This window comes from Oncorhynchus nerka, linkage group LG24 (genome assembly GCF_034236695.1).
Source record: "Oncorhynchus nerka isolate Pitt River linkage group LG24, Oner_Uvic_2.0, whole genome shotgun sequence".
NCBI lineage: Eukaryota > Metazoa > Chordata > Actinopteri > Salmoniformes > Salmonidae > Oncorhynchus > Oncorhynchus nerka.
Window position 1 is genome coordinate 53,656,844 of NC_088419.1, and position 19,768 is coordinate 53,676,611.

At 44.5% G+C, this 19,768-nt stretch overlaps 2 protein-coding genes across 2 annotated transcripts in view; one reads left to right on the plus strand and one right to left on the minus strand.

The window, feature by feature from the left end:
* Positions 1 to 379: 379 nt before the first annotated feature.
* tmem259 (transmembrane protein 259) lies at positions 380 to 15,666 on the plus strand. Its single transcript, XM_029632205.2, is given in 12 exon segments — positions 380 to 1,464; positions 5,218 to 5,520; positions 6,909 to 6,939; positions 6,942 to 7,073; positions 7,814 to 7,924; positions 10,269 to 10,391; positions 10,516 to 10,616; positions 10,817 to 10,874; positions 10,986 to 11,069; positions 11,182 to 11,314; positions 11,569 to 11,668; positions 12,319 to 15,666. Coding segments are annotated over 12 exon segments (2,211 nt in total). The 5' UTR covers positions 380 to 1,251; the 3' UTR covers positions 13,141 to 15,666.
* Positions 15,667 to 16,258: 592 nt separating this feature from the next.
* Positions 16,259 to 19,768, minus strand: part of grin3bb (glutamate receptor, ionotropic, N-methyl-D-aspartate 3Bb) — a 35,321-nt gene continuing 31,811 nt past the window's right edge. Inside the window, exons 6-8 of the mRNA XM_029632200.2 lie at positions 18,688 to 18,852; positions 17,959 to 18,029; positions 16,259 to 17,711 (exon numbers count right to left, since the gene is read on the minus strand). Of these exons, the coding sequence (XP_029488060.2) occupies positions 17,060 to 17,711; positions 17,959 to 18,029; positions 18,688 to 18,852 (888 nt within the window). The 3' untranslated portion in view covers positions 16,259 to 17,059. The remainder of the gene's footprint in view (positions 17,712 to 17,958; positions 18,030 to 18,687; positions 18,853 to 19,768) is intronic.

Here is a 19,768-nt window from a genome sequence, read left to right on the forward strand (position 1 = left end):
CGAGAACTATACGCAGCAGATTATGATAATTAGGATAAGGTTAGCTAAAATACAACAAAATTTAACTTTTGACGTAAATTTGACAAAATATGGATACCATATTGCTACCTTATAGACATGAACACAAAGATGGTACGATAGGACCCCTGACAGCGAATTTAGACCTATTTTGAGTTGCCTGCAACATCTTTTTAAATAAATTGCGTTTCCTTGGTAGATTATAATTTCATCGAAAGCGAATCACAGTTTAATCTGTCAATTTTTGTTTACACTGAATATATATATATATATTTGTATGATCCTTTTTTTATAAAGTGTATGGACGTTGCATCTACAGAGGGCGCTCGCTCCAATCGACTATTGTCAAACTCTTGACTTGCCTTGTTTGTTTTCAAGGCTTAATGGTCGATGCTAAGGAATAGTTAAACTGGTTGAGAGTATTGCAAACGGTAGAATAAAAAAAATCGGGAATCATACTCAATGTCCATCTAAAAAGGCAAGCTGAGATCGACATTTTCGAGGCGAACTCTCGACTAAAAAGTAACATACGGGTTATCATCGTAGAACTTGAACGTTAGCCACTATAGCGTGAGCAGGGTAGTGCTAGCTAACTTGATAAACGTTTTATTTTTATTTTATTGGACGTTTCTGGTTAATTACAATGAGACAAATGCATACAAGCTAAGTTAGCATAATATACTAAGAATATACATCACCATAATCGTCAATGTTTTCGCCTCGGAATGTTGTTCACCACCAGTGCTAACTAGCATGTTAGCAATGGTATGTTGCAGGTAGTTAAATTAGCCGGGGTTTGAATGGTGACTGACGCTTAGTTATATAAGGCCCTAAAACGGCCAGTAGAAATTTGTAAATAATATTTTAACATTACTGTATGCGCCATTTTTTTAGGTTGCTACAGTGGTTGAGTTGTATTGGAACTCATTAGCTAACGTTAGCTACGCTAGTGGGGGCGCTTTGGGAGTTAAGCCAGAATGCCAGATACACAACGACCATGTCGGAAAATTTTATATAACGCACAGCCCTTCTAGACATCAAATTGGTCACCTCTAGCAATTGTGACTTTTCTATGTAAACTGATCAGCTGCATTATTGCATTAAGTTAATGCAGTTTTGCACCATCCTACAGTTGGAGTTGTTGGTGCCAGTGCGGTTAAGTTGCGTACATAGATCCACGTTTCAACTGGATTGAGATAGTGACTTGCTATCAGTCGTCTTGCCAGACATACAATGTCAGAAAACCAGGGCAACGTGAACAATAACGTTCCGCTAAATAACAATGGCGGGGCGAACAGAATGCGAAACCCTAATATCAACCAGAACCCACTCATCAATGTTCGAGACAGACTTTTCCATGCCCTATTCTTCAAGATGGCAGTTACCTATGCCAGATTGTTTCCACCATCTTTCAGAAGAATCTTCGAGTTCTTTGTCCTATTGAAGGTAAGACTTTCCTCTCACTATTTTACCTTCATGTAGGCTACAATGTCAAGAATCGGCTAACAAGAACGAACGGTAGGTTAATTTGCTTCAAATTGGTTTTGTACATGTGGTGATTGCTGCTTCTCAGGGGGCAACTTCCAATGATTACAGAAAATGTAGGTGCTTTTAGCAGCGCGGTTCTATTACATACACTAGCATTGCTTTCAATTGTATTGAGTTGCACAAAAAGTCAGTGGGAAGCCAGAAGTTAAATCCAATTCCATTTCAATTTACTGTGCAAATGGGTGTGGAATTTGAGCTTCATGGATCTTCTTAAACAGTTTCCAAACGTGGGTCTGTTGTAGACCCAATTCATCTCTGCTTACCTCATGTCAAAGTCCCCCACAGGTTATTCCTTTTTGTCCACATAATGGTGCACGTGCAGGACTTTTTTATTTTGACATTAGGTAAGCAGGTCTACAACAGACCCAGGTTTGGAATTTATGTTTAATAATACAATCCTTTTAGATATTTTGTCTCAAATTCATAATGACCAACAGTCCTGCCCACTGGCACAGTAAGTTGAAATGAAATTGTATTTTGTTTCGGACTTCCCATGGACTGTTTCTGTGGAACCCCCAGACTGTTTGTGTGCTACTCACTGACAGTATTTCTCTCTACAGTGTATGTAAATACACCCGTGTTGCTAAGGGCACCTACAGAAAATGGTAAACAGTAAAGGTGTGCATGGAGTACAACCCCCCCCCCCCTTCAGAAAATGCACAGGTGGTACAGAATGCACATGTCAATGGAAGTAGACTACTTATTTTACCCCCCCCCCCCCCACCATATCTCCAAACAGTGCCTCAACAAAACAGCAGTTTCTCATGAATACCACAATGAGAAACCATCTTTGTGTAACATTCAAACAAGAGGGGGTAGAAATGGCTGGTTAGTTTCTCGCCCAACTATATAGTATAGTTTGTTGAACCTCAACTTGACCTGCCAAAAGTGGGACGTGAATGGGTCTGTGCAGCGTGCCCTCGCCGTTCTTTGCATCCTGTGATCATGCCACAGTCCAAATTCCGAATTTGTTTGGAGTGGTTCTGCTGCTGCTGCTGCTGCTGCTGCTGCTGCCTCTGTTTTGATGTGTGGAATAGTGTGCACCTTAGATCTTACAGTTGAGTAGAACATAAATAATCAACCTCAACAATTGCCGCTTGATTGCATCAGATTCTGACCAAATAAACACATAATGTACGTATTTATCTCTGGCACATCACACTGGCGCATTGGAATGTGTTGATTCAGCACAACAATAACCAAGAAAAACCTTCGCATTAGGTGGGAAGGTTGTACATGTCAAATGTATTAGTTCTAGCCACATCCTCGTCATCAACAGAGTCAATGATTGACACATCTATTCTACACAATATATTATCATAGCCAGTAATTAACTCGAGTTTCAACATTGCAGTAGGGCCGGCCTTTCCGAACTGTGATTAGGCTTAAACCCGGGAAAGCCTTTGCTTGTGCAACTCCGGGCATACAGGAACACATTGACCAAAATGCACACTCATCCTCATCAGCTCTGCATGAAGGTTGCAGGCAGCATAACACCAAAGACAGGCATTTTCAGGGGGTTATAATTGCAGTGACCCTCAACTCAGTCTAGTCACTAGTGAGTCATCTTAACAGGCATCACATTAGAGATCTCCTGTCCTAGCTTTTTTCCTTATCTGTGTGGATAAAAACTCAGAGGTTGTTGATTATGTTTTTATGTGGTCAAGGTGTGTGTGCATACATACACACTGAGTGTACAAAACATTAAGAACACCTGCTCTTTACATGACAGGCTGACCAGGTGAAAGATATGATCCCTTATTGATGTCACCATTTTAAATCCACTTCAATCACTTTAGATGAAGGTGAGGAGACAGGATAAAGAATGATTTTTAAGACTCGAGACAATTGAGACATGGATTGTGTGTGTGTGCCATTTAGAGGGTGAATGGGCAAGACAAAAGATTGAAGTGCCTTTGAACGGGTATGGTAGGAGCCAGGCCCACCGGTTTGAATGTGTCAAGAACTACAACGCTGCTGTGTGGGGATGGGGGTGGTGGTGCAACTCAATATTAGGAAGGTATTGTTAATGTTTGTATCAAATCAAAAGTCGAATCAAATTGTATTTGTCACATACAAGCCCTTAACCAACAATGCAGTTTTAAGATGTGTATATAAAAAAAACACGAATATTTAAGGATCAACAATAAAATAACAGTAGCGAGGCTATATACAGGGGGTTCCGGTACAGAGTCAATGTGAAGGGGAACCAGTTAGTCGAGGTAATATGTACATGTAGGTAGAGGCAAAGTGACTCGGCATGGATAATAAACAGAGAGTAGCAGCAGTGTAAAAATGGGGGGTGGGGACAATCAAATAGTCCGGGTAGCCATTTGATGAATTGTTCAAGAGTCTTATGGCTTGCAGGTAGAAGCTGTTAAGAAGCCTTTTGGACCTAGACTTGGCGCTCCGTGTGTGTGTGTACATTATGTACCAGGCCTCCACACAAGCTAACTGACAGTGGGAATCCGCCTGCCTGAGTCCGTTACCAGACAAGAGAGAAGAGCGACGCTCTGAAGCAGAGAGAAGGGGGAAGAGAGAGAGAGAGGGAAGGACAGAGGAGAAGAGAGCTGGACAGCCATTTTCAGAGGCACCTGCCTGCCACTACTAGTTGGGATGCGATGGATGGGAAACAAAATGGCACGTCCCCTATCTGGCTCTGGTTTCACTGACACTTTAGCTTTGTACACAAGTATCTTTTTGATGTTCTGAGTGTTGTCTTCCTGATGAAGAGGATCATTCTAAATAGACCAGGCTCTCTAGCACCTCACGTTTCTCCTCAGCTGACTGCTGTCTGTAGGAATCTATCCTACTGCACCTTTTGTAGTGGGCACCTTCACTAAGCAGCCTCTGTGATGGTCATTTAGGCCAGGGTTTCCCAAACTTGGTCCTTGGGCCCCCCCTGGGTACGCCGCTGATTCAAATAATCAAAGCTTTGTGATGTGTTGGTTATTTGAATCAGCTGTGTAGTGCATTTACAAAAACCAAAATGTGCACCCAGGGGTAACCCCAGGACCAAGTTAGGCTATTTCTCTACCATTTGATGTATGGGATTCAGGGTTGGGGGAAAATGTTGAAAAGCAATTGACCCCGATCCTGACAGGATCTCTTTCTGCTACTCCTCAAACCTTGCACATATGTGAACTGTCTTTTGTTTCTGGCAATGTGATTGTCATTAACATTATCAGTGTTGCAGGAGGGGAAACATACAAAAATATGTCCCTTAAACTAGGGCATTGCCAGTTACCTCACAATACGATATTATCATGATACTTAGGTGCCGATACGATATGTATAGCGATTCCCATGATCCTATATGTATTACGATTCGATATTCCAAACATGTTACTCACTATATGTCTGCTGCAGAGATGACAGAGCAAGAGAAAATGAGTTGAAAACATGTTTGCTCACATTAAAATAAAAAAAAGATGGAGAACAAGCTATAAAATGAAAAATACCAGACCTTTGGTGCAGGTACAGCTGACTAACGCTACCTATCAAAGTATCTATATAATATTGCGATATGTAACTATCGACCCCCCCCCCCCCCCATTAAACATCTGTAAATACCAATATCGCCCTAGACAATCTGCCATAGTTTAATGCTCTCTACCTCTCTCTTGCTCTACCTCTCTCTACCTCTACCAGGCCCTGTTTGTGCTCTTCATCCTGGCCTACATCCACATCGCCTTCTCCCGCTCGCCCATCAACTGCCTGGAGCACGTGCGGGAGAAGTGGCCGCGTGACGGCATCCTGCGCGTGGAGATTCAGCGCAACTCATCGCGTGCGCCCATCTTCCTGCAGTTCTACGACACGGATGGCTTCCAGGGCCTGGTCAAGGAACCAGAGGGGGAGGGAGAGGGAGGGCTGGGCCTGGCCGCGCTGCACCACGAGGAGGACGACGACGAGGAGGAGATGACCCTGGAGATGTTTGACAACAGCTCTGTGCAGGTGAGGGTGAGAGAGAGAGAGGGAGGGAAGCAGGGATGGGGGCTTGAGAGGAAGGCTAAAGGCAGAGACACCAATGATCCTGCTACCGCGTGCCCCTGTCCACAATAATGACCATACAATGACCTTGCATTGTTCACACAGTGCCTTCAGAAAGTATTATTCCACATTTTGTGTTACAGCCTGAATTCAAAATGGATTACATTTGTTTTTCTCACCCATCTACACACACGATATCAAATGTATTGAAAATAAAATATAGAAATATCTAATTTACTTAAGTATTCACACGAGTCCTATACATGTTTGAATCACCTTTGGCAGTGATTACAGCTATGAGTCTTTGGTAAGTCTCTAAGCGCTTTGCACACCTGGATTGTACAATATTTTCACATTTATTATTTTTTAAATTCTTCAAACTTTGTCAAGTTGGTTATTGATCATTGCTAGACAGCCATTTTCAAGTTTGGCCATAGATTTTCAAGACTATTTTAAGTCAACTCAAACTAGGCCACTCAATGTCATCTTAGTAGGCAACTCTAGTGTGTTTGGCCATGTGTTTTAGGTTATTGTCCTGCTGAAAGGTGAATTTGTCTCCCAGTGTCTGTTGGAAAGCAGACTGAACCAGGTTTTCCTCTAGGATTTTTCCTGTGCTTAGCTCCATTCCGTTGCTTTTTATCCTAAAGAAACGACCTCGTCCTTGCTGATGACAAACATACCCATAACATGATGCAGCCACTGTCATGCTTGAAAATATGAAGTGGTACTGAGTGATATGATGGATTTGCCCTAAATGTAAGGCTTGTGTTCAGGACATAAAGTACATTTTTTGGGCCACATTTTTAGCAGTTTTACTTTAGTGCTTTATTGCAAACAGGATGCATGTTTTTGAATATATGTATTCTGTACAGGCTTCCTTTTCACTCCATCATTTAGGTTCATATTGTGGAGTAACTACAATGTTGTTGATCCATCCTCAGTTTTATCCTTTCACATCCATTAAACTTTAACGAAATCCCTGAACGGTTTTCTTCCTCTCCGGCCACTGAGTTAGAAAGGACGCCTGTGTCTTTATAGTGACTGGGTGTATTGATACACCATCCAAAGTGTAATTAATAACTTCACCATGCTCAAAGGGATATTCAATGTCTGTCTCAAAGGTTTGCCATAACTGAGGTTGACTTTATTGACTCAAGACATTTCCGTTTTAAATTTTTTATTAATTTGTAGAAATGTTTAAACATATTTCTACTTTGACATTATGGGGTATTGTGTGTAAGCCATTGACACATCTCAATTTAATCCATTTTAAATTCAGGCTATAAAACGACAATTAGCAAAAAGTCAAGGGGTGTGACTACTCAAGTCTTTTTCTCCTTTCTCGCTGTCAGTTTGAGCTAGACATCGAGCCGCGGCTGAAGCCTCGCTGAGCGGCATCGGCCTTGGGGGAGGGGGCCTCAACGACAGCCAGGACCTCTCCTTCAGCCAGTCGCCCACTAAAGGTATGCAGCCGCTGAGGGAGACAGTCTCCGAGATTGAGATGCTAACACGAGCAGGTAAACTCAACCCCCCCACCCCCACCCAACCCTACCTACCTACCTGTCTACACCCCTAGTGAGTGAGAATCCTCTCTTCTCACCGCTCCTTTCTTCCTCCTTCCCTCTTCCTGCAAGCTAGCTCCCTTCCGGCCATCTTCTTGTCCTTGGTCACCCCCTTCTGGCATGATTCCTTTCCAAAAAATGTGTTCCCTTGTCTTCGGCCACCTCAACGACTTCCTGTAGCTGTTGTTGTGATGGATCAGACTGTTTGAATCCGACTGTTTGAATCTGACTGTGGCCATGATGCCATCGCATTTCCTGCAGTGGGCCCTGGCTATGCCAAGACGAAGACTGTGTTGATCTGACCTTTTGCAGCTCGCTCCAGCAGAAGCAGTCAAGAGCCAGGCTCCAGACTTTAGTTTAGGCCCTGTTTGTGTCGTGTCTGTGTGCACTGACATTGGCTTTAACAATTCTAAATGGCCTTTGCATAACATTTCTTATGTGCATGTTTTGCGTTTTATTGCTGTAAGTCTGACTCCTCCTTTCCCTAATTTGCTTTTAATTAAGTCTTGGCAATGTGTTTCTGTCAATGTTTTGCCATTTTAGGTGGGCTCTAACTAGTTTAAATATGAGTTGTTCTAATGCAATGCAAGAGTGTGTGTGCTGTGGGGTTGGTGGGTTGCTGTATGTGTGCTTTGTTGGTGTGGTAAGCTGCACTGCTTACCTATAAGTGTGTTTCTCTCTCTGTGTGTCGTCAGTGTGGCCTCAGGAGGAGTACATAGTTGAGTACTCTCTGGAGTACGGCTTCCTCCGCTTGTCCCAGACCACCCGGCAACGCCTCAACATCCCCGTCATGGTCGTCACGCTGGGTAAGTGGTTATAAAGCCTACTTAACACTGTCATAAGCATGACATAACACATGATCACATATGTCATGAATGGTCTTAGCTAGATGAGCGGTGTTATTAAGCCTGTCTAAACTTATAATCATGACATAGCAGGTGTCATACATATTCATATCTGGGTAAGCTCTGTCATAAAGCCTACTATGAACACTCAAAAGCATGCCATAGCATGTGTCACAAACAGTGATGTTGCTAAAGTGATAGGAACTATGACCACTGACTTGCAAGTTAGCTTGCCAATGAGCAGTAGTTGGTTATATCAGTAGTTACAGATGAGCAGTAGTAGTTGGTTATATCAGTAGTTACAGATGAGCAGCAGCAGTAGTTGGTTATATCAGTAGTTACCAATGAGCAGCAGCAGTAGTTGGTTATATCAGTAGTTACAGATGAGCAGTAGTAGTTGGTTATATCAGTAGTTACCGATGAGCAGCAGCAGTAGTTGGTTATATCAGTAGTTACAGATGAGCAGTAGTAGTTGGTTATATCAGTAGTTACCGATGAGCAGCAGCAGTAGTTGGTTATATCAGTAGTTACCAATGAGCAGCAGCAATAGTTGGTTATATCAGTAGTTACAGATGAGCAGCAACAGTAGTTGGTTATATCAGTAGTTACCAATGAGCAGCAGCAATAGTTGGTTATATCAGTAGTTACAGATGAGCAGCAACAGTAGTTGGTTATATCAGTAGTTACAGATCAGCAGCAGTAGTTGGTTATATCAGTAGTTACCGATGAGCAGCAGCAGTAGTTGGTTATATCAGTAGTTACCAATGAGCAGCAGCAGTAGTTGGTTATATCAGTAGTTACAGATGAGCAGCAGCAGTAGTTGGTTATATAAGTAGTTACCAATGAGCAGTAGCAGTAGTTGGTTATATCAGTAGTTACCAATGAGCAGCAGCAGCAGCAGTTGGTTATATAAGTAGTTATCAATGAGCAGCAGCAGCAGTAGTTGGTTATATCAGTAGTTACCAATGAGCAGCAGCAGTAGTTGGTTATATCAGTAGTTACAGATGAGCAGTAGTAGTTGGTTATATCAGTAGTTACCGATGAGCAGCAGCAGTAGTTGGAGCAGCAGCAGTAGTTGGTTATATCAGTAGTTACAGATGAGCAGTAGTAGTTGGTTATATCAGTAGTTACCGATGAGCAGCAGCAGTAGTTGGTTATATCAGTAGTTACCAATGAGCAGCAGCAATAGTTGGTTATATCAGTAGTTACAGATGAGCAGCAACAGTAGTTGGTTATATCAGTAGTTACAGATCAGCAGCAGTAGTTGGTTATATCAGTAGTTACCGATGAGCAGCAGCAGTAGTTGGTTATATCAGTAGTTACCAATGAGCAGCAGCAGTAGTTGGTTATATCAGTAGTTACAGATGAGCAGCAGCAGTAGTTGGTTATATAAGTAGTTACCAATGAGCAGTAGCAGTAGTTGGTTATATCAGTAGTTACCAATGAGCAGCAGCAGCAGCAGTTGGTTATATAAGTAGTTATCAATGAGCAGCAGCAGCAGTAGTTGGTTATATAAGTAGTTACCAATGACCAGCAGCAGTAGTTGGTTATATCAGTAGTTACCAATGAGCAACAGTAGTTGGTTAGATCAGTAGTTACAGATGAGCAACAGTAGTTGGTTAGATCAGTAGTTACAGATGAGCAACAGTAGTTGGTTAGATCAGTAGTTACAGATGAGCAACAGTAGTTGGTTAGATCAGTAGTTACAGATGAGCAACAGTAGTTGGTTAGATCAGTAGTTACAGATGAGCAACAGTAGTTGGTTAGATCAGTAGTTACAGATGAGCAACAGTAGCTGGTTAGGTCAGTAGTTACCGATGAGCAGCAGCAGTAGTTGGTTATATCAGTAGTTACCGATGAGCAGCAGCAGTAGTTGGTTATATCAGTAGTTACCGATGAGCATGCTGATGTACTCATCCTCTGGTGGCTAAGATGGACAGGAGCTAGCTCGCTGCTGACTTTTATTTTGAAATATTGTAGTATTTGGGCCATAGGTCATATTGGCCAAAACAATGGTGCTTTATTAAGCAGTCATCTTAACGAAACTCAAAGCTGAAAGCGCTCTGACCACCCTTTGTTGCGCGCCCACGGCTAACTTTCACATTAGCATTTTAGCAGACGCTCTTATCCAGAGCTTTAAAGGCAAGCGCGATCAAAGTATCGCCAGCAAAACACTTCACTCAACATCGTACTCAGGCACACTAAAAAGCCTGGTTGAAGTAGCACAGACGCAGTGTTCTGAGGACCGGAGGTGCTGTATGTGTGAGGCTTCGTAACCTAATCCCGTGCCTGTGTGCGCATGCAGACCCAATGAAGGACCAGTGCTTTGGGGACGGCTTCAGCCGCTTCCTCCTGGATGAGTTCCTGGGCTACGATGACATCCTGATGTCCAGCGTCAAGGCCCTGGCCGAGAACGAGGAGAATAAAGGTACACGGTGGTTAAGGGCGGAGGTCTGTTTCTCCTGCGTGTGTCTTTCCTTAGTGGTATGCAAAACTGTGTGTGAGTGCGTGTCTGATCGGTACTATGTCTGTCTGTGTGTATGTGAGAACAGGCTTCCTCAGGAACGTGGTGTCAGGGGAACACTACCGATTTGTCAGCATGTGGATGGCCCGCACCTCCTATCTGGCTGCCTTTGTCATCATGGTAATATTCGTAAGTGTCAGTCTCCACACACCCATTTGTTAAAAATCCCAAGTGTTCAAAATCCTACTTAAAAAAATAAAACATCCCATGTGTTCAATTTAGCCCATTTTAAGCCTTTATTTGGGTTCCTTATTGAACGTTTCACCAAAAAAAGTAAGAACGAGGCATTCCATTGAAAGTTTAATTGTTGTTTTCCTCTGTATCTGCAGACCCTGTCGGTGTCTATGCTGCTGCGCTACTCCCACCACCAGATCTTCGTCTTCATCGGTGAGAACACACACACACACACACACAGACCCCGCTAGTAGCCTTGAAAGACACACGTCTCTTTGACCTTACGCCAAACTCGCTCACCTTTCACCCTCTCCGTCTCACCAGTGGATCTGCTGCAGATGTTGGAAATGAACATGACCATCGCCTTCCCAGCAGCCCCTCTGCTCACCGTCATCCTGGCTCTCGTGGGTAAGAGTGTCTCGCCGTTTGAGCCACCATGCAACAAGCTGGGTCTTGTTTTTTAAAATGATTTTATTTACGAATGAACAGTGGGTAAGAAGAAGCTTTCCCTTTCTACCAGGCATGGAGGCCATCATGTCGGAGTTCTTCAACGACACCACCACCGCCTTCTACATCATCCTCATCGTGTGGCTGGCCGACCAGTACGACGCCATCTGCTGCCACACCAACACCAGCAAACGTCATTGGCTGAGGTGAGTCCAACACGCCAACACCAGCAAATGCCGTTGGCTGGAGTAAGCCGTGCATACCCTCCAATATCTCATAAAATGGGGACGGGTTGACGAGAAGGGAACTATTTGGCGCATTTCTATGACTTCAGCAAACAACTGATCACTTTGTCTCTCCAGTTCCAGGCAGTCCTTCCATTCCACAGTCAAGTCAGTCCAGTGTGATGCTGGTATTTTCAGCTACTCTCAAAAAGAGGTTGTCTCTGTGTCTCCCGCAGGTTCTTCTATCTGTATCACTTTGCGTTCTACGCCTACCACTACCGCTTCAACGGCCAGTACAGCAGCCTGGCTCTGGTCACCTCCTGGCTCTTCATACAGGTGAGACACGGCAGGGAAGGAAAGGAGGAGTTGGATTAAATGAAATTCAAATAAATTGTGGATTTAAAAATAATTTAAAAAACTAGAGAAAAGACGCTCCCAAACTAGTGTACTAGCCCACACACTCCTCCAGTGTTTTGAGTAGGAAACACTATAGGCTTTGCATTTGTTTCAAGGGACCTACACACTTCATTTATTCAGTACGTTGAGTGGGAAAGTGATTTATCATGTTATTGTGCTGTTATTCCGGCTTATTACTCATTAAATGTTACTGTAATCTAAGAAAACATAGAACTGTGTTTGTTTTAGTAAATAGCAATGAAAATCATATTGGGTTAGAGGTTTTTTTTTTAACCCAATTTTAAAGAAATTTCCTGAATAAATCAATTTCTCTGTAGTAGCGACTGTGCATGATGCTAAGGTTTCAGCCCTCATGCTAGTGGCTGTCCCAAAGAGATTAGCATCCTAGGCTACATTTTAGCCAATGTAGCGATTTGCCTGTGATTTGCGATCACACCCCTTGAAGTCATGCCAGCCACAGCTCTTGTTGGAATTTGTAGCCTTCCAGCCTCCAGGCCCAGATTATAACACCATTACTTTAAAAACAGACTTATTTAAACCCCTGTACCTCTTCATCCCTCCATCCCTAGCACTCCATGATCTACTTCTTCCACCACTACGAGCTACCGGCCATCCTGCAGCAGATCCGCATCCAGGAGATGCTGCTGCAGAACCAGCAGGCGGGCCAGGGGGGAAACCAGACGGCCTTGCAGGACAACCTTAACAACAACACCACCGCAGCAGCTGCAGCTGAAGGAGCGGCTCCAGCCCGGGGGGGGGCAGCCAATGGCCAGGTCCAACTGCCAGACGAGCCCCAGGCGGCTTCAGCGGCCCAGGCCCAAGGTACAGCGACCCAGGCTTTCCAGTCTAACAGCATGGCCAGCAGCGCTACGTTAGAAGGGGCCCCGGAAGAGTTGACGATGACGACGGAGCTGGACTGGATGGCGGAGACGGCGGCCATCATCACGGAGGCCCTGTCCTCCTCCTTGGCTCCCCAGCTGGAGAGCACGGAAGGGGGGTTGCTGGGGGAGGCCGAAGAGGTGGGGGGGGTCATGGTTTCTGAGGCGGGCCTCAGCGTGGTGGCGGAGATTCGAATGGGGGGTGGGGGTGGAGGAGGAGAGGGTACAGATGGCCTCAATCCCAGTTTGGTTCCAGTGGAAATCAAAACCGTAGGGGCCTGCAGCAGCAGTGCAGCTGGCTTAGGCCCGCCTCTTCCTCCCTCTCCTCCAATAGGAGGACTTCAGGAAGCAGAGACTAGCCTCTCTAGTGTCAGTCCCTTCCTCCTTCCTCCTTCTCCTCCTCCACACACAGACTGCAGTAGGGCAGGGGCTGGGGAGCCAGAGAGCCCTGGGCAAAGCCCCACAGACTGGGAGCCCAAGACAGAGGAACCCCCCAGCCCCACTCCGTCCTGAGCCCCCCTACTCCAACTCACGTATGCTCCCACACGCAGAGGCAACATGTCTTCTCCCCCCTCAATTCCTTTTCCAACACCGCAAGATTGCCGCCGTGGCTATATTACTGTAATCTCATTCTTACGACACCAAGGAGAAGCGAGTGATGGAAAGCTAAGAAAAGGCGCCCCCCTCCACTCTCCTCTAGAATCTCTGCTACAATAATGTTTTGTTTTGCTTTTAGTTTCCCCATCCTTAGTGGGACAGTGACTTTTTCCATCCGTCGCAGAGTTTTTGCTCAAATTATGTGTGATACACCAACTTTGCTGCAAAGTTGTGGAATCGTTCGGGAAAGGCTACCATGACATTTTGCCATGTGATATTTGTGTTTGTTTATGATTGAAAGTTGATTTGTAAAATAGAGAGGCGGCAATCCTATTGCGTTGATGTACAATTCCTTAAAGGATGTTTCTTTTGGTTAGGTGTCTCGACGGGCTTTGGAAATGGCAGTGTGCTCTATGCGTTTTCTTTTTGAGAGCACAGTGGACTACCATACCAGTCATCACAAGGCTGTAACACATACTCGTATCCTAGTCATTCATTCCATCTGGTCCTCGAACCCAGAAAAAGAAAATACGAATACAACCCTGTGTTTCTGAGTTGCTCTAGTGTCCGAGTTGGTCATTTTTCTTTCAGAACTGTAGGCTAGTAATGTTGCTGTGGTTTGTGTAGATACTTAGTCACGCACCACTTTTTCACAGGCGCTCAACTCCTCCAGTTTGGAGGTTGTAGTCGTAACTGGCAACCGGCTCCACAAGCTAGCGCTAGCCCTGAGTGGAGCATCATGGGAAATGGAGTTTTCATCCACTTTGGAGTGTTAAGCAGACCTGCTTGCTCTTGTTCAGATTTGTTTTTTTCCACGTCCGCTTCTCTTATGACGATTGGCAGTTGCTCCCCGTACTTCTTGAGCTGAAGAAGAGCGGCCATCATTGCGGTTTCTCTCATCTTAACCCCTTTTGAGTGAAACTGCGTCATTCGTCCGCCCCTGGGAGCTTTTCTGTGTACTGCTAGCCAACCAATTCTCTCATCACCATGTTTTGTATTTGTCTTTCACATTAGAATCGCTTCACTAGTCATGTGCACATTAAACAGAATCAACCTGAAGGCTCGACCATTGCCTTAAACACCCGTTTCATGGTCTTCAAACAAAATTATTTAAGTCGATATTTGTTCCCATGGCCCCTTAGACTGTATTCCAAAAGAGGAGCATGTGACTGTAAAAAAGAAATGCGCTTCATCACAAGGAAGTTTTCTGGTTCATGGTGTCAGCTGACTGAGGCCCATTTCAAGCTCAAACACACAGATCTTTGCCCCAGACTGGCACAAGACAATACCAGGCGATGTTGAACAGCTTCAGGGTAAAGCCATTGTACCCAGCCGAACCCATCTCCATTACATTTGTCATTGCGATCTACCATTCAGCTGCCCAACTGGATAGTTATGAAGAAAAAGCATATATTGGACCCTGGGGGGCATTTAATTTTGTAGAAAAATATATTTAGGATTAATATTTTATCTTTCATCAATGTTCTTGTTTCAAAACCTTCAGGAGATTATGATAAAGCTGCACAATGTTAAAAACCTTCCACGGCTGCTCTATTCCATAGCTCACGGGAGACTAAATAACTGGCTTGTAAAATGCTACTGTGATGCTAGTTGTATGTGCTAGGGTCTAAAGACAAACATTGTTTTCCTGTACTCAGATGGACCTGACATGCATCATGCTTCCCCTTTTCTGGAACTAGCTGAACAAGGTACTAACATGGACAGGGTATAACACAAGTCGAGAGGTTTTGACATTGTAACTCTATAGACATAAACGGTCAGGGAAGGATCAGTAGTCATTGACAGCTGTGGTCGACGTCTTCGTCCTCAGCTGTTTGAACTGAGAACAATCTGACCAGAGAGCTTTTATTTTGAATGATACCTTATATGATTCCGAATGAGAGATTAGTGCAAGTTGAGATTGCCCTTGTTGGCCTCATATCAGAGGAAAATGGGTTGTTTCTCAACAGAATGGCGATAATCAAGGGACATTTCGCAAAATATCATTGTTCTATTGAGACACGAGGGGTTAGCGTAATTTCTGCTCAGTGAGTTGGGTGGAGATGTAGTCAAGGCTATGCAACGGGCAGGACAGAGGATGTGGTTATGGGATGAGAAGGTTGTCCAAATTGTGCAATATGACAAGTCAGTTTAAAGAGTTGTCTTTTGAGTTCATTCTAGGGGAAGCTTTTACCGATAAGAGAAAAAACAAAATGTTCCGTCAATGAGGTTTTCTGATCAGTTTCTTTCTGTGCCTATATTCCGTTCTGTGAGAGAAAACGGGATGATTGTAGCCTTGCAACAGTTGCTATCCATTTGTAGTTAATTTTAGACAATGATAAATGAACCCTTCGATCTGTGCTGGACTAGATTCCTCTCATTCAAATGTATTTAACTGTTCAGTAAACCAAGTGCAGTAGAAGCATTCTTTGCACAAAATGCCGTCGTTGTGGTTATTTCTGGTTGTGTGTCCTAGTGTTGGTCATGGAAATCCTAGACACAAAGTATGTTGTCCACCACAATATAATATAATATTTTTTTTTAACCTTTTTATTTATCCAGGAAGTCCCACTGAGGTCAGGAAACCTCCCTTGTAAAATCAAATACAATTTTATTGGTCACAAAATAGGAACTTCCTGGGTATTGTATGTTGACATGTTTCAAATCCTGTCACATGGATGTCACATCCGTATTTGGATCATGTTCAAAAGGAAACCCCTGATTTGACAAAAGGATCCTATATCAGAAAGGAGAAATGACACCATGTTTACTTGTTTAAACGTGAATACATGTTTTGAGTTAATGTGTAATAGAGCTCGCCAGCTTGTAGTCCTAAAAACCAGAAATGAGATACCTCCTGGTTCATTCAGCCATTCCTATGTGGAAAGAATAGGGTTTTGGGATAAATGCCGAAAATAAGGTTAACGCAGGCTTAGGTCTTTTGTTCTGAGAGTCAGTTAAACGTGACCTTTTTGTGTGCTAATTTTTTTATTGCATAAATTCTTAAATTCTCAGTGACGTTAGCTGATAAAGATTCTCATAGAACAAACCGTAAAAGATCTAAGCCTGCGTGTACCACAGACCTTATTTTTGGCGTTTATCCAACTCAATTTTCCCGTAGGCTTTTTCCCAACCAACCATGGTGCCTACAAAAAAACACCATTACTATTGCTCTCTATACACTGCCAGACATCAAACATGCCTAATACCTGTTATTCTATCACTGAAATGTAACCCTCAGTACCCGAAAGGTAAAAATACAGACCACACAAAGTACACATGACAAGGATTCACATTTCAAACTTCATCACAATCAACACTTTCATCAGACTTTTATTCTTGAAAAACATGTCAATCAAGGCCAGTGAACAATATCGATTCGGATCTCAAAGGAAATAAAACATAATGCACCGCTCCTGATTCCTCCGCGGGAGTCGGGTCCTGTGGCAGAGGAGTGAGCGCTAGAATGTTTAATGGCTCAGTTCACAGAACAGATGCAGCGCCATGGGTGGGCGTGCTGGTACCTCCAGCCCCACCGCATGGGACGATATACTGTATTCAAGTAGGCCTGAGGTTGCGCACATTTTACCAGCCATATGAGGCAGTTGGGCAGCGTAGAGCACAAGGAATTGCCCTAGAAGCTCTTTCATTTTTCACCCAGTAGCAAAAGGTTGAAAGGTTGGTGTCCAGGGAAAGAGCTGCCATGCTACGGCATCAGGATCACAGGAAAAGGATACATCCAAACCAAGGGAATCCAGCTGCTTTCAACAAACCCCTCCCCTTTTAACCCCTTACTACACCATTGATTGGTCTGTGTCCAAACACCAGAGGCGCATCACCTCTTCTCGTTGGTGTGTTTGGCGGGGGCTGTGCGGACTGTGGGCAGGGCCTTGAGGACAGGGTCTGTCATGGTGGTGGCACAGCGGGTGGAGGGGAGGGACGAGGTGGTTTTGGTGGAGGTGGGGAGGGATGCTGCAGCTAAAACCACAGGGGGCATTCCTGACACTATGGGTGCAGAGCAGGCGGCCTTCTCCTTGGCCAGGGAAGTCTGCAGCTCAGCCCTCCTGGCCAGAGCCGTCCTTAGCTGATCCCGGATCAGGTCGATCTTCTCCTGTAGCTCTTGTAGCTCCCCTGGCCTTGGAGGAACGCCCAAGGAGGAAGATGAAGAAGGGATGGATGAAGAAGAGGCGGAGGGGAGGGAGAGCACCAGGTTGGCAAAGGAAGTCCCGAAGCCTCCATTTGCACAGACACGTGTTGCCTGGTTAGCCCTGGGGATACCTTCCCCCCCTCTGTCCCCTTCGGACTTGGTCACGGCCCGGGCCAGCAGGCGGCGGCTGTTGAGGGTCTCCAGGTTAAAGTGGACGCGTTTGTTGTCCTTAGCGGCTGCAGCGTCCCTGCTGTTCTCGCTGTTCCACTTGGCCGATGTCCTGGAGAGAAGGGGGTCAGGGGGAGGCTGGGGGTGCTGGTTCTTCTGGATGCAGCAGCTACTGGGAGATAAAAGGCTTGTGTCAGTAAAGAAAGAAAGACACTGGTCTGGTGCCAAATCAAGCCCTACTAGTGTGTTAGCTCGCTTTGAATCTGTATCTCAGTAATATGACTGCCTCCTCTCATTACCGCTGATAGGTAAAAGGGCCATATGGATTCTACCTGTCCATGTCCTGTCAGATCACTCATCATGGAAGAAAGGTCAAGTAAATACTTTTTTATATTTTTTAAAGGCAGCCATTTTGTCACCTTTTCTCTGTGTTGGTGTCTTGCTTCTTCTTCACGTCCTCATAGGTCTGGTTCAGGGCTCTGTGGATTTTCTGCAGAATAAATGGGGCTATAGTTACACTGATAGCCAAGCGATACGGGGGTTGAAAAGCTCCACACTGTTTTATTCAAAACGTGCAGAATCGACACCATCGTGGAAATTGTAATTACTTTTCCCCTCTCATTAATAATCCTCAATTGGGGAAGGAGCTTAGGGGACCTCCGCGTACTTAAGCCAGGCAGATTTGAAATGTCAGTCCTTTTAATACTCAACTTGGACTGGGCTTCCAAAATGGTGGTTATCTAAGTCAACAGCAGATGGCGGTGTTGCCTTAATGTTTTCAAATGACAGCCAAGGTGATATATAGTCCCAATGACAGTCTAGCCAAGAGCATGAGAAACCTACACCATAAACAACATTTTACAAGCAATAAGGGTCTGTTAATATTGAATTAACAGTGGATACGTGAAGTGTAAGTGCTTTTAGATATAGAGTTTGTAAAACATGCCACACATTTGTTCAAGTAAAAAAGAGCACTTTAAAAAGGCCAATGAAAGAAACGATGAAAAGGCTAGACTGAGGGAGGAACAGGAGGAAGGTTCTCAAGGCAGTGGCTTACTGTGAAAGGATATTGTATTGATACAGACTTGCACAAACTCACACAAACTCCCCTTTGGTTCACTCACACACACTCCCTCCCTCCATCTCACCTGGCTGGTGTGGAGCCAGTACTTGTACTTTTGTCGTCGTCGGATGCGGGGCAGCACCATGTGATAGAAGGCGTGCTCCCCAGCCAGGGTGAGCAGCGACGTGGCCACGCCCACACACAGCAGCACAAACAGCCCTGAGAAGTGACGGATGCCCATCTGGAGAGTCTGTAGGGGGAGGGAGGGGACAGTTGGGTTACTTGGACAGGGTTAACACATGTAACGCAGGGGGTTAACAATATAGTCAATTGATTGTCAACCTCCCCTAGAGTGGCCTGGAGGCGTCCTGCGTAGGAGAACTAATCAGAATGTAAAAAGCCTGGCGTCTAGGGCTACGATGACCCTATTACTATGACCCTATTACGATGACCCTATTACCGCTACACTGGCGGTCAGGAGTTAAATTCCACATGACCGTTGGGTCAAGATACCTACCCACTGGGCATTAGCTGAATCAACATGGTTTCGACATCATTTCAATAAAATTACATTGAACCAACGTGGAATAGACGTTGAATTGACGTCTGGACCCAGTGGGTAGGCCACTCACTCCAGAACTGCACTCTGTAAATGAATGGTGCTGATGGTCGACTGTAGCCGACAAAACTTGCTAACGGCCATCAAGCTGCTAATGGCCTGGTACTCAGCGCTCTATTGTCCCTCTAATCACTCTGACGTCAATGCGAATGCAATGGAAAATCAAATCGAACAGCTTTTTGATGTGTGGAATGAACTAAGTGTTCCTATAAACCCAGTCATTGTGTAACATTTCTATAGGCTATGCAATCGCGTGTGAAATCAGAGTTTTGATGGTGTCTATTAAAAAGAGGAGGATCCCAGCTTTCACTAATTGAAATAGATGATATTGTGTAACCATTAGGAACCGGTGAGCCCACTGAGTAACACATGCCTGATCTCTTCAACCTCCATGCCACGGGCTGCCTTCGGGAATATTCTATTTCCTGGTATTCTATCTGGTTATAGTTTATTCTACTGTGTTCTCATTGTATCTCTATAAGCCTACACTTCTATTCTACTCTACTCTATTTCTATTCTACTCTACTCTATGATTAGTTTCTACCCT